This window comes from Prinia subflava, chromosome 2 (assembly GCF_021018805.1).
Source record: "Prinia subflava isolate CZ2003 ecotype Zambia chromosome 2, Cam_Psub_1.2, whole genome shotgun sequence".
Classification (NCBI taxonomy): Eukaryota; Metazoa; Chordata; class Aves; order Passeriformes; family Cisticolidae; genus Prinia; species Prinia subflava.
In genome coordinates, this window is record NC_086248.1 from 5,807,603 (window position 1) to 5,826,126 (window position 18,524).

An 18,524-nucleotide genomic window follows, 5' to 3' on the forward strand; every position below is an offset into this window, starting at 1 on the left:
GTGGGAGGTAGTTACGTCTTCTGGATGAAGTTGAGATGTTAATATTGAGCTTTCGCTGGACCCATGAATCTTCCATTCAACAGCCTGAATCTTCCATTCCTGGCCCAGGAAAAGAGAAAATGTGCTCCCTCCTTGCTGCTTTCAGACAGCTGTGACTGCCCAAGGGTATTGGAGCACTGCCTTTTTTTTTAGCATTGCCCCCAGCCATTTTTATATCTCTGTAAATAGGAATGTTGTGCAACTGGTCCTGAGCTCTGCTTCTGCTCATCAACACTTTCCATGCCAAAAGCATTTTTAACACTTTCATATCTCAGTCAAAAAACTTGGAAAGTGACGCAGAGCAGTTTTCCATACCATGCCAGCACTGGGCAGCCATTGCCATTGACTTCTGACATCTCTCCTGTGTCAGCTTCTCCAGGCTGGGCACATCCTGCATGTGTCCCCATGGGCTGTGCAGGGTGGCTGTGCTGATGGACACTCTGTCCCCTTCAGGGCCAGCAGAGTGGGGCTGGGGCCCAGGACAGGGATTCTGTGCTGGGTGTCACATTCCCATGGGTTTCATGCGGATGGACGGAGGTACCCCAGTGTGGCTTGCTGGGGCTGTGGTGTTTTGTGTGGGAACACATGCAAGGTGTGGTTTGGCCTGCTGAGGCTTGTGGCATGTGAGGTTGTGAGGGATGATGTTGCACTGGATGTAGGGAATAAGATGGAGCTTCCAGGCCCCTTTTTTGTGAAAGTGGTTGGGACTGTCATGTTAAAGGATAAAGTGCATGAGGAGGAGGAGGGGAAGAAGGGAGGTGTGGTCATTCCTGTCCTTTCAAGGCCTTTCCCTGGGGAATTGTGTCCAGAAGAGATGCTTCAGATCTGCCTCTGGACCTGAGCTGATGATAGAAGTGAGCAGCTCAGGTTCTGTTGTGTTCATGCTGGAACTCTTTTACGTTTCACCTGCTGTGGAGTGTGGACCGTAGGGAACAGCCAGCCCCCTACCCAGCTGCTCCTTCACTGTCACCCATAAACAGGGAGTGAAAAATAGGATGGAAAAGATGATGGATCGAGATAAAGACAGTGAAATCACTCACCAGTTACTGTCACAGACAAAGCAGATTGATGTGCAGAAAATCAATTTATTTACCTACTAAAAGTATAACTGGACCATGAGACACAAATACAAACTAGAACCTGCTGCCACCACCACCCTTTCATCCCAGGCTCAACTTCACTTCTTCATCCCCAGCTCCTCCACCTCCTCCCCCACAGCAGCAGAGGGGGAAGGAAAATGGAGGTGCAGTCAGTTCAGAGTGAGTTGTCTCCTCCACGCCCTTCTCATGCTCTTCTCCCGATCCAGAACAAAACCTGGGTGTTTCACTGAGCCGGAGTGCACTGGGCAAAGGCAATCTCAACACCAGGTCCAAGCAGGCCAGGAGAGCAGTCACACAGAGCAGGGAATCCTGTCCTTGCAGGCAGTGGGGCACAGAGGACACGCAGGGCTGCCGTGGCAAGGGGGCTCTGCACCCCTGAGCTCCCCGGGGCCGTTCCTGCCTCGCTGTTTGTGCATCAGTGACCACCTCTGGTGAGTGACAGGGGTCAGCATGTTCACCCAGAGCTATCAGCCCCTGCCAGACTGTGGTACAGCCCATAATATATCACACAGCACAGAGCCACAGCAGAAAGAAAGGTAAACCAAAACAGAGATAAATCCTGCAGGTAATTTCAGTTGTTTCAATCAGAAAACACGAGAGCATTTGTGGCAGGTGTGCAGTATTGTTGTCCCTTTAAAGCCCGCCCATGTACCAAGTCCAAATAAATTTGTTACTGACATCAATTAAACTCAAACAGTTACCTAAATGAAATTATAATAAATCACATTATTTTAGTTCATAGTATTTGAATGATATAATCTTAATCTCAATGATAAGAACATTTGCATCACCTACAGTACTTGGAGCGTGCATTAGAGTTTAAACTATTTGTTTTCTAGAATGAAATATTATCATTTTGCACGGGCTCCAGATTTTATTACAGTTCCTAACTCATGCAAACCATGCGCTTCACACTTCTTTCTAAGGGAAGAATCTTTAGCAGTGCCTTTTCTAATTTGGGATTGCTGAAAATCAGAATAAGGGAGTGAAGACCAGGAAAAGTGTACTGAAATACCAGAATGAGAAATGTCATATAACTTCCCTTCTTTGTGGCATAAACCATTTTTAACACCAAAAATACAAAGTTGATGCTGTACATCACTAAGAAGGAGAGAACAGATTTCATTGCTCTGATGTGGGCTTCCATGCTGAGGTCCTTCATGGAGTTTGTCTGCATCTTGCGTTTGTGTCTCCAGAGAGAAAAGAGAAGGAAAACAGCAGAAAAGATGACTACCATGAATGAAGCAGCATATACAAAGCCAGTGAGAAAAAAAGAAGGGAAAAAATGTTCATCCATTTTAATATTTGCTTTCCCAAAATTTCCTTGCTCGGTGGAATTGCGGTTGTTGCAGTGCGGTTTATCAGCGATGTCATAGGCAATGATGCCAATAGTAAAAGCTAAAATCCCTGAGCCCAACAAGAGCCAGAGCACCATCCTGTCAATTTTGACTTTCAGGTAGATGAAGAAACTATTCCTGAAATTGGCAATTTTTATGCAATAGAAAACACAAAGAGAGGCAGAAACCCACAAGTTGCAATGATTAAAAAAGGCTTGAAAAAATACAGATAGTTGAAGTATGGGGTGAACGTAAAGGTATTTGGGAAAAATAATCAAAAGAAATTTATATGCCCATGAGACACACAAGGAAAAAAACCTGGAGCATCCCAGCAGCAGCAAGATCTTCTCATTTGAGTTCAAGGTTTTCTTTTTCATCCAGCCAATGCAAAGCACACAAACGATGAAAGCATTTATCCACATGCCAGCAAACGCCTCCAGGGTGATGATGGCCGCAGTTGTGGCCCCATAGGAAGTGACATTGTATTGCTGTGGAGGCTGACAAGCTTCCATGGTGGGAGCTGGGGAGCAGAGCTGTGCTGGCCAAGGGGCTGTGGCAGCAGTGGCTGAGGCAGGTCTGTGGCTGCTGCTGTTGGTGCAGTGTCAGGGCTGGCAAGAGGAGCTTGATAGAGCTGCTGCTGCTGCTGCGGCTGCTGCTGCTGCTGCTGCTGGGGGGATTTTGGTGCTGGTGCTGTGGGGAGCAGGGCAGGTGCAGGTATGTAAATGTGCTGGGTATCCTCTTACCCGGGACCAGTGTCACTCTTGAGTATTTGAATGTTGGTTCAGGGGGGCTGTGTTGGGTGACACAAAGAGCGGAGATGTTTTTGTGCAGTGGAGAGTGTTGTGCTTTTGTGAGTGAGCCCTGTTTGATCAGGGTCAGGCTTCAGAAACTGGATGCTCATTGTGGTCACTGATGATGATCAAGTTTGTTTTGGAAATACCCACTCCAAACTATTATTTGTTGTGCTAATTTGTGATGTTTGGAGGAGAAAGGAAAATTTTTCTTTTACAACAGGTCTGATGATGAAGTGTCTGTGCTAGGACTGGGCTTGTACAGATGCCTGAAATGAAAATGTTACTCCACGAGGAACATACTGTGGCTGGGGTTTGCGGTCAGATTTGCTTGAGGAATTTGGTGCCTTAAAAAACCTCAGGATCTCCAGTGCTGCCTTTTCAAATCAGGAGGATATGGATATGAAATACTTGTGTATTTCTGCTTCCTATCAATCCCCTCCAGCATCTCAAGGACAAGATTGTATCTAACACCCCACAGGCACATTTTCAGATGCCCTTGTGTAACTCAGGTGGCACCAGACCCTGCCATTTATGCATCTGGATGGACACACAGCTGTATTGAGGTCTGAGTCACACTGCACAGAGACTGAATTGTTTTTGTCAGAGCTTGATGAAGGCCAATCTTCTTATCCCACCATCATCTATTTCCTTCTCCTTTTATGACGTGGGGAATACTATATGATATGTAAAACTGACAGTGCTGCAGCTCATCTGTGTGGAACTGCTGGCTTTGCTCCCTGCTCTCAGCTGGAACAGCATTGATGGGACAGAGCTGCTGTATTAAGGAAAAAGGAATTTAAGGAAAAAAAAGATTTTTCCTGATATTGGATGTTGTTTCTGACAAAGAGTCCTGAATCCCGAGTACCTACAAAATCAGAGCCCTGCAGGAGGAGCAAAGGGTTTGTCTTTTCCTGGGCAAGATTTACACTTGGAATATCCATGTCAGGATCTGGGCAGTGCTGGGGTCCAGGGGGTCCCTGTGAGGGGAGGTTGGGGCTGCACCATGCTGGGCACACCGTGGTGTTTTCTCAAGTGTTGGTGGCAGCAGAGTTTGAGCAGACCAAAACAAAACCTCTGACCCTGTAGATGGGCCCTGTGAGTGCAGCTGTGTGTGTGCTGGACTGTGCTGTACAGGTGGAGAGCTGGAATTACCAGAGAACAGTCCCAGTGAGAGGAATCCCCCTGAGAGCAGGGAGATGAAGGCTGGGAACTGCAGAAAGAAGAGCTTGAGAGAAACCCACCCTGTTTTCTGGAGAACTGCACAGCCTCTGCTCAAATGAAAAATGGGGGGAAAGGGGGAAGCGGCAATGTGTCGTGTCTCTCTGGTGGTGCCTCTCTTTTTTTGATGGTGGGGCTGTGGTGGTGCTTCCCCCTCCCCTTTTCAGGCCTTGGCCTGAGAAATGCTCAGTAGGCCTTGCCTTGACGAGCAGCACCTGGGCCCAGCTCCTCCTGAGCCTATCAGAACCACTGTCTGCTCCCAGGAGCTGCTGCTGCCTAATGAGATCTGGTGGTTTTATGAACAACCTAAGAAGTTACCTTTTTTTTTGTCTGAATGGCATAACATCCTGGTTCTCACACTTTCAAAGAAAGAGTGTGGAACCTAAGTGCAGCCAGGATGAAAATCATTGGAATGACTAAGGCCCCACTTTCTTGCAGCTGTATGAACAAAAGTGAGGGTCCAAAATGAGACCCTTTGCTCTCCTGGACCCTAGCAGTCTGTGACCAGTGGGGCCTCTCATAGCTGGGAACTCCCAAATTAGCTGTACTCAGAGAATCTCTGAACAAAACCAATCCTGCACTGATTCCCCCACTCCTTGAGGCTCAACCCTTGGCCTGGTGATGAGGTGTAAAGGCATCCAGAATGAGTATTTCACTGCCTTTGAGGGGAATTTTTCACAGGTACTTTGCACTGAGTCTTTCTGTCTGTGTGCATACACGTGTGAATATGCTTTGGCAAATATTGGAGAAATGCTGCTCTCTTAGATGTTTAAGTATCTTAGATATTTCAGTAAGTTAGACCTGTAAATAAATTTAATATAAGCTAAAAGCTAAGTTAAATGCTGTCAAGTTTTATTCCTTTCCTAAACTGTTACATTCAAGATGAAAGTTAAGTACTTTTGAATGCTGTTAAGCTTTGAGGCCTTATTCCTTTTTATCCTTGCCCTTTCTAGCATTTTGTCACACACACCTAAACACACACATACACATGCACACACACACAGATAGCCCTTGGTTCATTTCTGTTTTGATTTAAGGGATTTTTTTCCTGTTTCCTTTTTCCCTTGTTGTGCCTTAACGATCTAATAAGTAGTAGAGTGAAACTTGCCAACAAACTTCATCATGCTCTTGCTTACTATTAAATCTGGATTTTACTGATACCCTTGCCAGTGATTTTGAAGTCATCTCAAACACTCATTTGTAACAGGGCTGTAGGTTCTTCAGGCTGAAGGGGAGAGGTTGATGTTGGGCTTTCTCTGGACATGTGGGTCTAACAGGCTGTAACTCCAATTCCAGGCCCAGCAAAAGGGAACAGGGGCTCATCACTTCCTCATGTCTCTCTGACTTCCAAGAGTGTTGGAACACTGCCTTGTTTCTAGCAGTGCCCCCAGCCCCTTTAATGTCTCTGCCCAAGGGAATGCTATCTCCAGAAGCTCTTGGGCTTTACTTCCTCCCTTGTCTGAGGAAGGCCTCAGTTGTTTGGTCTCCAGCCCTGGCAGATATTCTTCTCTTGGGAGAATGGGAGACCAAACAAACCTTGCCAAGAATGGATGGAAAATGCATCACTGGCACCAGGCATAGTGTAAGATGCTCTGTGCCTCAGCTGGTGACAGAAATCAAAAAATCAAATTCTGCTCTGTTCATGCTGGAATTATTGCATGTTTAGAGATTGTGCTGTGGTTTGCTGAGCTTGGGCACGTGCCATGTCCCCATCCACCTGCTCCTTTATTCTTGCTCCACAATAGGCCAGGGGTGGAACAGAAGGTGTTAATGTCCTGGAGAAAACAGACTTGAGTTGAGAAAATGAATTTAGTTTATTGGCTATTGATAACAGAGTAGCATAATGAGGAACAAACACAAAACTAGAGCCCTCTGCCTTCCCCTCTTCATCTTCAGAAACCAAAATTCCCTCTTTCATTCCTGGCTTCTCCACTTCATGCCCAACAGTGGTGCTGGGGGACAGGGAAGGAGGGTTGCAGTCAGTCCATAAAAAGTTTTCTCTTCCATTCCTTCCTCATCACTTTCTTCCTTGCTAAAGTGTGGATCCCATCCGTGGGCCACAGTCCTTCAGGATCAGGCAGCTCTGACATGGGGTCTCCATAGGCTGCAGTCTTTTGAGTTGCACCCACCCCACCCAGTGTTACAAGTGAGAATATTGCAAAAAACAGAGATACAGCAGAAAGAAATGTAAACCCAAACACAAATCAACCTGATGCTAAGTTGAGTAATTTTTCAATCAGCAAATGCCAAAGTGTTTGAGGAAGGTTTGCAGTATGCTTATTGCCCCTTTGCATCCATGTACCAGGTCTAAATCAATTTATTATTGATAAGAATTGAACTCAAACAATTACCTGAATGAATTACCTAAATGAACTGCTAACAATAATCTAAGTCATACTACTTTGATTCAAAGAATTTGAATGATTTATTCTTGACTTTGGCTTTCAACAGAGAACATCTGTATCATCTACACTGCCCAGAGAGTTGCGTTAGAGATAAACTGACTTGTGTCTTATAACGAAATACCAAGATTATGTGTGGGTTCCAGCTTTTATTACAGTTCCTACTTCATGCAATCCTTGCACTTGACACAGGATAGAATCCTTATCACTGTCTTTTCCAGCTTGGGATTGCTGAAAATCACAATAAGGGAATGAACACCTGGAAAAGCATACAGAAATGCAAAAATAAAAAAAGCCACATGATTTTCTTTCTTTCTTGCATAAATCAGTGTCAAAATAAAAAATATAAAGTTAATGCTATACATTACTAAGAAGGAGAGAATAGATTTCATGGCTTTGATGTGGGCTTCCATGCTGAGGCTGTTCACAGAGTTTGTCTGCATCTTGTGTCTGTGTCTCCAGAGAGAAAAGAGAAGGAAAAGGGCAGAAAAAAATGACTATTGTTAATGAAGTGGAAAATAGAAATCCTATGAAAAAAAAAATAGGCACTAAATGTTCATCCAATTTGAGAATATGTTTCAGATAATATCCTTGACTGCTGTAATTGCGATTGCTGCATTGTGTTTCATTAGCAATGTGGTAGACAAGAATGCTGGAAATAAAGGCCAAAAGCACCGATCCCAACAAGAGCCATGGCACAATCTTGTCAATTTTGACTTTCAGGTAGATGAGGAAGCTGTTCCTGAAATTGGCAATTTTTATGCAGTAAAAAACACAAAGACAGGCTGAAACCCATATGTTTGAACAATCAAAAAAGCTTTGAATACCTGCAAGAGATTCAAGGAGGAGAGGAATACAAAAGCAATAGGGATCTACTATTAGAAGGAAAGAATATAGCCATGAGATGCCTAAATACCAAAACCTGGAAAATCCCAGCAGCAGTAAGATCTTCTCATTTGAGTTCAAGGTTTTCTTTTTGACCCAGCCAATGCAAAGCACACAAACGATGAAAGCATTTATCCACATGCCAGCAAACGCCTCCAGGGTGATGATGGACACAGTTGGGTACCCATAGGAAGTGACCTTGTATTGCTGTGGAGAGTGACAAGCTTCCATGGTGGGAGCTGGGGAGCAGAGCTGTGCTGGCCAAGGGGCTGTGGCAGCAGTGGCTGAGGCAGGTCAGTGGCTGATGCTGGTGCAGTGTCAGGGCTGGCAAGAGGAGCTTTATAGAGCTCCTGCTGCTGCTGCTGCTTGGGGGGATTTTGGTGTTGGTGCTGTGTGGAGCAGGGCAGGTGCAGGCATGTAAATGTGCTGGGTATCCTCTTACCCGGGGCCAGTGTCACTCTTGAGTATTTGAATGTTGGTTCAGGGGGGCTGTGTTGGGTGACACAAAGAGCGGAGATGTTTTTGTGCAGTGGAGAGTGTTGTGCTTTTGTGAGTGAGCCCTGTTTGATCAGGGTCAGGCTTCAGGACCTGGCTTCTTCTCTGCCTTCCTTGACCTCTGATGATTGTGCAGAGCCCTGGCTGGGCTCAGCAGAGAGCACTCAGGGGACTCAATATCCTTTTGAGTCCAAGAGTCTTGTTGGTGCAACATTCATCCTAGATGCTGGAAAAGTGGTCTTTATTTGTGTCATTCACAGGTATTGAAATCCATGTTTGTTTTACCAATTGAGGAAGGTTTGCTTTAACCAAGGCATTGCCTTAAGAGTGAGTGAAGAGCCACATAGTGGGGCATGTGACGGGAGACACAGAAAGTAAAGCTGGAATTTTTTACAGGTTTGAGGCATATGGAGGAAAAAGGGTAAAAGCCATGACAAATCCCTGAGCTTTGGTTCCAATCTCATCTGCTGGGAAAGTGAAGGCTTTTAAGGATGACACCATGCTGAGTTTCCCCCACACTGCAGTGTCCTAAAGTTTCCAAATTAGTGTAGATCCTGAAAGCTGTGAGGCTTTTAACAGGCAAGTTGTGTTAAGCTCTGCTGCGCATGGACTGCCCCTGCACTTTGGGTTAGTGCAGGACGTGGCACATTTGGCCTTGCACGTGAGGACCACAGTAACCAAGGAGCTCTCATTTGATGCTGAGGTCGAACCAAATAAAATGAAACCCCAAGAAAGAACTCTATGGCTACAGGAAATGAACCATATCTCTTTAGAGTGATGGTAGCCATGTTTTCTGTGGGATGTAAGCGCCTGCAGTATGTTATGTGAATATTCATATCACAACCTCCTAACTGCATTTTTTCAGCAATCATAAAGACTTGTAAAGTGACGCAGAGCAGTTTTCCATACCATGGCAGCACTGGGCAGCCATTGCCATTGACTTCTGACATCTCTCCTGTGTCAGCTTCTCCAGGCTGGGCACATCCTGCATGTGTCCCCATGGGCTGTGCAGGGTGGCTGTGCTGATGGACACTCTGTCCCCTTCAGGGCCAGCAGAGTGGGGCTGGGGCCCAGGACAGGGATTCTGTGCTGGGTGTCACATTCCCATGGGTTTCATGGGGATGGAAGGAGGTACCCCAGTGTGGTTTGCTGGGGCTGTGGTGTTTTGTGTGGGAACACATGCAAGGTGCTGGTTTGGCCTGCTGAGTCTTGTGGCATGTGAGGTTGTGAGGGATGATGTTGCACTGGATGTAAGGAATAAGATGGAGCTTCCAGGCCCCTTTGTTGTGAAAGTGGTTGGGACTGTCATGTTAAAGGATAAAGTACATGAGGAGGAGGAGGGGAAGAAGGGAGGTGTGGTCATTCCTGTGCTTTCAAGGCTTGTCCCTGGCAAGAAAGAAGATTCCATTGTGTCCAGAAGAGATCTTCAGATCTGCCTCAGGATCTGAGCTGGTGATAGAAGTGAGCAGCTCAGGTTCTGTTGTGTTCATGCTGGAACTCTTTCATGTTTCACCTGCTGTGGAGTGTGGACCTTGGGCATCTGTCAGATCCCCACCCAGCTACTCCTTCACTGTCACCTACAAGTGGGGTAGGGGTGGAAAATAGGATGGAAAATCTCTTGGATTTGTAGAAATAAGGGCAGCGACATCATTCACCAATTACTCACAAGGACAAAAGAGTCTTGACAAGAAAAAATCAGGTAATTTAGTGACCGTTGAAAATATTGTAGGTTGATAAGAAACAAATGGAAAATTAGAACCTGCTGCCTCTGCCTTCCCCTTCTTCCTCTGATCAATCTGATGCCTTGTTCCCAGGTGCTCTACATCTTTCCTCTACATCAGTGTAGAGGGATGGGGAATGGGGGTTGCAGTCAGTTCATAACAAGTCTCCACTCTTTCCTTGCACTCTTCCCCTGCTCTAGCATTAGTCCCTCCCTTGGGCTGCAGTCTTTCAGGATGACTTGATTCCAGCATGGCCTCTCCATGGGCTGCAATCCTGCAGGATACACCGACCCCACCTGTTGTGCTGTGGGGTTCTCCTAAGGCTGCAGGTGGGTCTCCTTTTCACCTTAGACCTCCCTGGGCTGCAGGGCACAGCTGCCTCACCATGGTCCTCTTCACAGGCTGCAGGGACTTTCTTTCTCCAGCACATGGAGCAACCTCCCCTCCCTTCCTTGACCCTGTTCTTCAGGACTGTTTCTCACAATATTCCTCAGGCCTCACTGCTGGGACGTGTTTTTGACCTTAATTAAATTACCTTTTCCTAGAGGAGCCATGAGTGTTGCTGATGGGATGAGCAGTGTCCTATGGTGGGTCCAGTGGAGGGCCAAGAGCTGCCTTTCCTGACATGGAACTGCCTTGACCCCAACTGACTGAGACTCCACACACCCCCAGCTGCAGCACCTGGCCCAGGCACCCCATACATCTGCCTGTGGGTCACTGTGAGATGAAGTTGTGGCTTCATTCCACGCTGCACCTTGCACAAACCCCACATTCCTGGGTGTTTCACTGAGCCAGAGTGCACTGGGAGAAGGCAATGTCATCACCAGGTCCAAGCAGGCCAGGAGAGCAGTCACACAGAGCAGGGAATCCTGTCCTTGCAGGCAGTGGGGCACAGAGGACACGCAGGGCTGCCGTGGCAAGGGGGCTCTGCACCCCTGAGCTCCCCGGGGCCGTTCCTGCCTCGCTGTTTGTGCATCAGTGACCACCTCTGGTGAGTGACAGGGGTCAGCATGTTCACCCAGAGCTATCAGCCCCTGCCAGACTGTGGTACAGCCCATAATATATCACACAGCACAGAGCCACAGCAGAAAGAAAGGGAAACCAAAATAGAGATAAATCTGTTTATTGCAGCCATTTCATTTGATGAATATCAAATAATTTGTGGCAGGTTTGCAGTGTTGTTATTTGTTTTTTTTGCAGCCAGTTTTGTACCAGTGTTGCATATTCCTCTGTTCCATTGAGAGTATAGACATTTAGCAGAAAATGAACCCCTTGCTGGTCCTCACAGATCAAAGAGCCTGGGTGCAGCTCAGCTTAATTTCTGATTACTGCAAATTCAAACATGTTCAGTCTTGTCATGTTCACTAAGAACTTTCACAGTCACAGAATCACAAATAATGCATTTTATTGTAGAAAGACAAATTTGGAATTGTCACTAATAAATACACTCATTGGATTAACTCTAAATACCATGAAAGAAAAAGAAGAGCACTGGTTAATTCATTAGGCTCAACTTTACCATCAGTTAGGCCTATAAACAGAATTTCACCAGGGTACAATCAGACAGAAGAGCAAATCTTACTAAAGAGGTGTTCCCTGCTTTGGGGAGGAGAACAAAGCAATCCTGTTGTCCTGCACAGTGGGGGTCATATCCTCATCCTCTGCCAGGGAGGATTTCAGGAGCCAAATCTGTACTTTGGGAGCAGTGCAGGAGAGGCTGCAGTCAGAATACCCCATTGCTGCCATTGTAAATGGTGGTGGGCAGCCAGCTGATATGGAAATGAGGGGTACCAAGGGTTCTGATGGCAAAAGCTGTGAGTCTTGGGCAGGGGATGAACATTAAATTAACATCACTGCCTCTTCCAGCAGGCTCAGGCAGAGGTGAAGGGCCTCTGCCTGCTAGTCCATCAGCCCACCATCAGACTCTCATGAGCACAGTAATCCCTTCACCACATAGGGGTAGGCATCATCCCTGCAATCAAAGCTAAATGACTTTGTTAACAACAAAAATAGGTCTTAAAGATTTAGCTACATCTAAATACAATAATGATGTATTTAACTCACAATAACTTAGCTCAATAAATATGAATGAAATTTTCTTCAGATTAGATGTTGAAGAGATAACAGCAGTATCATCTACAATTCATGGAGGTACTACATTAGAAATTAAAGAAATTACTTGTTTTCTACAGTGGAAGATCAACATTTTGCATGGGCTCATACTGTGTTTTTACCACAGTTGCTACTTCATGAAAAACTCGCAGTTCACACAGGAGAGAATCCTTAGCAATGCCTTTTCCAGCTTGGGATTGCCGAAAATCAGAATAAGGGAATGAATGCCTGGAAAAGCACACAAATATATGGCTATAAAACCTGTCAAGGTATTTTCATTATTCGTGGGATAAATTATTGTCAGGATCAAACATACAAAGTTGATGGTGTACATCACTAAGAAGGACAGAATCGATTTCATGGCTTTGATGTGGGCTTCCATGCTGAGGTCCTTCATGGAGTTTGTCTGCATCTTGCGTTTGTGTCTCCAGAGAGAAAAGAGGAGGAAAACAGCAGAAGAGACGACTGCCATGAATGAAGCAGCATATCCAAAGCCAGCAAGCAAGAAAGAAGAGGTAAAATGTTTATCCATTCTGATACTTGCTTCCCAAAAATTTCTGTGGCAGGTGGAACTGAGGTTGTTTCCCTGCACAGTTTCAGTGAGGTTACTGATAACGGTGCCCAAAGCCAAGGCTGAAAGCACTGACCCCAGCAAGAGCCAAGGCACCATCCTGTCAATTTTGACTTTCAGGTAGATGAAGAAGGTGTTCCTGAAATTGGCAATTTTTATACAATAGAAAACACAAAGAGAGGCAGAAACCCACAAATTGCATTGATTAAAAAAGGCTTGAAAAAATACAGCTAGTTGAAGTATGGGGTGAACATAAAGGTAAATAGGAAAAATAAGTGAAAGAAATGAATATGCCCATGAGACACACAAGGAACAAAACCTGGAGCATCCCAGCAGCAGCAAGATCTTCTCATTTGAGTTCAAGGTTTTCTTTTTCATCCAGCCAATGCAAAGCACACAAACGATGAAAGAATTTATCCACATACCAGCAAACGCCTCCAGGCTCATGATGGCCACAGTTATGGTCCCATAGGAAGTGACCTTGTATTGCTGTGGAGAGTGACAAGCTTCCATGGTGGGAGCTGGGGAGCAGAGCTGTGCTGGCCAAGGGGCTGTGGCAGCAGTGGCTGAGGCAGGTCAGTGGCTGCTGCTGGTGCAGTGTCAGGGCTGGCAAGAGGAGCTTTATAGAGCTCCTGCTGCTGCTGCTGCTGCTTGGGGGGATTTTGGTGTTGGTGCTGTGAGGAGCAGGGCAGGTGCAGGTATGTAAATGTGCTGGGTATCCTCTTACCCGGGGCCAGTGTCACTCTTGAGTATTTGAATGTTGGTTCAGGGGGGCTGTGTTGGGTGACACAAAGAGCGGAGATGTTTTTGTGCAGTGGAGAGTGTTGTGCTTTTGTGAGTGAGCCCTGTTTGATCAGGGTCAGGCTTCAGGACCTGGGTTCTTTTGGCCCTTGATAAACTCCAATAGGAAGTAAGTTTCTGATGCATTAATGCAAAACTATTCTTTTTTTTTTTTTTTTTTTTTTTTTTTTTTTTTTTTATATTGATGGTGGTGAGAGCATTGACTTGCAAAAATTTTAATTTGCTGGTATTGTAGCTGTCTGCTTTATGCTTTGATATGAGTTTCCATTCTAGTTTTGCTGATAGAAAAAGAAACATAGGATAGGCCTTCCTTCCTTCCTGCCTGCCTGCCTGCCTGCCTGCCTTCTGTTATAAATGAAAAGGTCCCAAAAACATCCATGTTGAAATTTAGCAGCAAATTTTAATTGAGATGAATATAATTAAATAAAGGGATACATTCAAATAAGAATGTATTACATTCTTTATAAATGTAATTTAACAGTGAATGGACCCGGTATCAATAAAGCATGAGGCTGGCTGGCTGGGCCAGGGTACATGTGCAGGGTTCAGGACCCTACCCCGTGTACAAACCAAAGCCTATTTCATCTATTTTTTATACTGTAGCCAACACCCCATCTCTTCCCATCTTCAACTGTCTCCTCCCAGTTTCGATTCTTGAAGTCTGCATCACCTTCTTCATTGTGCATGCTCCAGTTGTTATTTGAGGGTCTTCTGACTCCTTTTGGTGGTCGCAGAGATGAAGGCTACTCCTCTTCCTTGTATGTCCTTCGTTTGACCCTGAAGGTTATACATATGTGCCAAGCTAGTGTTAGACAACTAAATAGTTAAGTTCTATTAGATATAGCCAAGAAGTAACATCTGACCTTGCTTTAGTTTTCCTGGACTCGTCTCAATCTCTTTTTAGCATCTTCAAGGACACTACACCCTAACTGTCCTTGGTATCACGTCCTCTTTTCTCATGGTATTTTGCCACGGAAAAAGGGCGGGGGGGGGGGCTCTTCTAACACTATGCCTTTATCTGAAGTTAGTTTTACAAATTCTGCTAGTATTGATTAAATATAAAGTTACAATACTAACCTATTGATATTAAGTGATACTGAGTATACATATTGTTACAATTTAGCACGAATCATGCTCATTGATGACACTTCCTTCCTTCCTTCCTGCCTGCCTGCCTTCCTTCCTTCCTTCCGCGCCTTCCTTCCTTCCTTCTGTGCCTTCCTTCCATGCCTTCCTTCCGCGCTTTCCTCTCATCACCAGGTGCAAGCAGGCCAGGAGAGCAGTCACACAGAGCAGGGAATCCTGTCCTTGCAGGCAGTGGGGCACAGAGGACACGCAGGGCTGCCGTGGCAAGGGGGCTCTGCACCCCTGAGCTCCCCGGGGCCGTTCCTGCCTCGCTGTTTGTGCATCAGTGACCACCTCTGGTGAGTGACAGGGGTCAGCATGTTCACCCAGAGCTATCAGCCCCTGCCAGACTGTGGTACAGCCCATGATATATCACACAGCACAGAGCCACAGCAGAAAGAAAGGGAAACCAAAATAGAGATAAATCTGTTTATTGCAGCCATTTCATTTGATGAATATCAAATAATTTGTGGCAGGTTTGCAGTGTTGTTATTTGTTTTTTTGCAGCCAGTTTTGTACTAGTGTTGCATATTCCTCTGTTCCATTGAGAGTATAGACATTTAGCAGAAAATGAACCCCTTGCTGGTCCTCACAGATCAAAGAGCCTGGGTGCATCTCAGCTTAATTTCTGATTACTGCAAATTCAAACATGTTCAATCTTGTCATGTTCACTAAGAACTTTCACAGTCACAGAATCACAAATAATGCAATTTATTGTAGAAAGACAGATTTGGAATTGTCACTAATATATACACTCACTGAATTAGTTTTATATATATAAAAAAAAAAAAAAGAAAAGAAAAGCTCTGGATAATTCATTAGGCTCAACTTTACCATCGGTTACGCCTATAAACAGAATTTCACCAGGGTACAATCAGACAGAAGAGCAAATCTTACTAAAGAGGTGTTCCCTGCTTTGGGGAGGAGAGCAAAGCAATCCTGTTGTCCTGCACAGTGGGGGTCATATCCTCATCCTCTGCCAGGGAGGATTTCAGGAGCCAAATCTGTACTTTGGGAGCAGTGCAGGAGAGGCTGCAGTCAGAATACCCCATTGCTGCCATTGTAAATGGTGGTGGGCAGCCAGCTGATATGGAAATGAGGGGTACCAAGGGTTCTGATGGCAAAGGCTGTGAGTCTTGGGCAGGGGATGAACATTAAATTAACATCACTGCCTCTTCCAGCAGGCTCAGGCAGAGGTGAAGGGCCTCTGCCTGATAGTCCATCAGCCCACCATCAGACTCTCATGCCTACATTAATCCGTTCAACACAGAGAGGGTAAGGCATCATGTCTGCAATCAGGGCTAAATGACTTTGTTAACAACAAAAATAGGTCTCCAAGATTTGGCTACATCTAAATACAATAGTGATGTATTTAGCTCACAATAACTTAGCTCAATAAATATGAATGAAATTTTCTTCAGATTAGATGTTGAAGAGATAACAGCAGTATCATCTACAGTGCATGGAAGTGCTACATTAGAAATTAAAGAAATTACTTGTTTTCTACAGTGGAAGATCAACATTTTGCCTGGGCTCAAATTGTGTTTTTATCACAGTTGCTACTTCAATAAAAACTCTCACTTGACATAGGAGAGAATCCTTAGCAGTGCCTTTTCCAGCTTGGGATTGCTGAAAATCAGAATAAGGGAATGAACGCCTGGAAAAGCATGCAGATATATGAATATAAGTAGTGTCATGGTATTTTCATTCTTTATGGCATAAATTGTTGACAAGATCAAACATACAAAGTTGATGGTGTACATCACTAAGAAGGAGAGAATCGATTTCATGGCTTTGATGTGGGCTTCCATGTTGAGGTCCTCCATGGAGTTTGTCTGCATCTTGCGTTTGTGTCTCCAGAGAGAAAAGAGGAGGAAAAGAGCAGAAGAGACGACTGCCATGAATGAGGAAGCATATCCAAAACCAGCGAGAAAGAAAGAAGAGGTAAAATGTTTATCCATTCTGATACTTGTGTCCCAAAAATTTCTGAGGTAGGTGATAGTGAGGTTGTTTCCCTGCACAGTTTCAGTGAAGGTACAGATAACACTGCCCAAAGCCAAGGCTGAAAGCACTGAGCCCAACAAGAGCCAGGGCACCATCCTGTCAATTTTGACTTTCAGGTAGATGAAGAAGGTGTTCCTGAAATTGGCAATTTTTATACAATAGAAAACACACAGAGAGGCAGAAACCCACAAGTTGGAAAAATTAAAAAATATTACAGAAAATGTAAGTATTTGAAGTATGGGGTGAACATAAAGGTAGTTGGGATAAATAAATGAAAGAAGTGCATATGCCCATGAGACACACAAGGAACAAATCCTGGAGCATCCCAGCAGCAGCAAGATCTCATTTGAGTTCAAGGTTTTCTTTGTGATCCAGCCAATGGAAAGCACACAAACGATGAAAGCATTTATCCACATGCCAGCAAACGCCTCCAGGGTGGTGATGGCCACAGTTATGGTCCCATAGGAAGTGACCTTGTATTGCTGTGGAGAGTGACAAGCTTCCATGGTGGGAGCTGGGGAGCAGAGCTGTGCTGGCCAAGGGGCTGTGGCAGCAGTGCCTGAGGAAGGTCAGTGGCTGCTGCTGGTGCAGTGTCAGGGCTGGCAAGAGGAGCTTGATAGAGCTGCTGCTGCTGCTGGGGGGATTTTGATGCGGGTGCTGTGGGGAGCAGGGCAGGTGCAGGCATGTAAATGTGCTGGGTATCCTCTTACCCGGGGCCAGTGTCACTCTTGAGTATTTGAATGTTGGTTCAGGGGGGCTGTGTTGGGTGACACAAAGAGCGGAGATGTTTTTGTGCAGTGGAGAGTGTTGTGCTTTTGTGAGTGAGCCCTGTTTGATCAGGGTCAGGCCGTTGTACGGGTGTAAAAGTCTCTAAGGGTCTTACAGCATTTTAGTATCTAAATAAAGTGGTTTACTTATACAAAAACGCATATCTGAAGGCATAAGAATTCTGAGAGCGGCCTTATTCTACAATCAATTACAAACCTAGGCAAACAAAGTCTAAACAAGACAATAACCAAAGCATAGAAATCTTAACACACACAACTCTAATGAAACAGCGAACAAAGCATAGAATTCCTAACAAGCAGAACTAGTAAGACTATAAGCAAAGCAGATATCTGACATTACAGCCTCTAGGTAAATCAGCCTCCCATCTGACCCCAAGCAGGATTTTCCAACCGGGGGGTCACAATCACAGAAATGGAACACAAGATCACAGATCCCAGACAGGGGTCCCGGCCGCGGGGATCACAGTGGCAGTGGAGGGGTCCCCAACTTGGCAGAGTTCCCGAAAGCAGGGTCACAGGGACAAGGAAGGGTCCTGGGGTCCCAAACCCTTGCTGTTCCCGGTTGCAGAGACAGGAACCCTCACAGACTCCCCAGCAGCCCCGAACAGAGTCCCGGGGCAAACGCCGCAGGGGAAAAGGGAAGGGACGGGATCACAGGGGCCAGGGAGGATCCCTGGGGTCCCGAACCCTCGCAGGGGGAAGGAACGGGACCCCAGGGCCCAGATGCCAGGCTACCTTTAGATGATAGCTTTAGAATCCCATTCGACTCCCTGGCAAGGCTCCTTCCTCAGGCTGCAGGAGGTGGAGGTTGGATTGATTGATCAGATTGATCACTCGACCAATTCCTCCAATCCGTCCCCCTGACTGACTGACACAGAGGCTTTTTATCCCAAATTGCAAAATGCATATTCATATTTTTTATCTACACACTAACCAATCTAGGTACAATTCTAAAGTTCGTAAAACTACGAAAATCAGCGTCAAAACCTACGCACATAGCATATCTATTAACGTAAAACTCTATCTTACTAGCATAAGGTTCTACCTTGTTGTACATAAAACTCATACTAAAAATTATAAACAGTACCCTACTCTATTTTTATTATGTCTGTACTCTATCTCTAGGCCTAAA

The 18,524-nt window shown here is 45.4% G+C and overlaps 4 protein-coding genes across 4 annotated transcripts; all 4 read right to left on the minus strand.

Annotated features, from left to right (window-relative positions):
• Positions 1-79: 79 nt before the first annotated feature.
• LOC134564755 (taste receptor type 2 member 9-like) lies at positions 80-3,772 on the minus strand. Its single transcript, XM_063423892.1, has one exon. It carries the CDS (start codon positions 2,986-2,988, stop codon positions 2,026-2,028), a length of 963 nt encoding a protein of 320 aa, XP_063279962.1. The 5' UTR covers positions 2,989-3,772; the 3' UTR covers positions 80-2,025.
• Positions 3,773-3,914: 142 nt separating this feature from the next.
• On the minus strand, positions 3,915-11,956 carry LOC134564765 (taste receptor type 2 member 14-like). The gene is given in 2 exon segments (XM_063423919.1): positions 3,915-7,381; positions 7,383-11,956. Coding segments are annotated over 2 exon segments (954 nt in total). The 5' UTR covers positions 8,007-11,956; the 3' UTR covers positions 3,915-7,051.
• An 86-nt stretch (positions 11,957-12,042) lies between these two features.
• On the minus strand, positions 12,043-15,963 carry LOC134564770 (taste receptor type 2 member 10-like). Its single transcript, XM_063423932.1, has one exon. The coding sequence runs from the start codon at positions 13,185-13,187 to the stop codon at positions 12,234-12,236; it is 954 nt and encodes a 317-aa protein (XP_063280002.1). The 5' UTR covers positions 13,188-15,963; the 3' UTR covers positions 12,043-12,233.
• Positions 15,964-15,974: 11 nt separating this feature from the next.
• On the minus strand, positions 15,975-17,125 carry LOC134564778 (taste receptor type 2 member 105-like). Its single transcript, XM_063423945.1, has one exon. It carries the CDS (start codon positions 17,108-17,110, stop codon positions 16,178-16,180), a length of 933 nt encoding a protein of 310 aa, XP_063280015.1. The 5' UTR covers positions 17,111-17,125; the 3' UTR covers positions 15,975-16,177.
• Between the last annotated feature and the right edge of the window lie 1,399 nt (positions 17,126-18,524).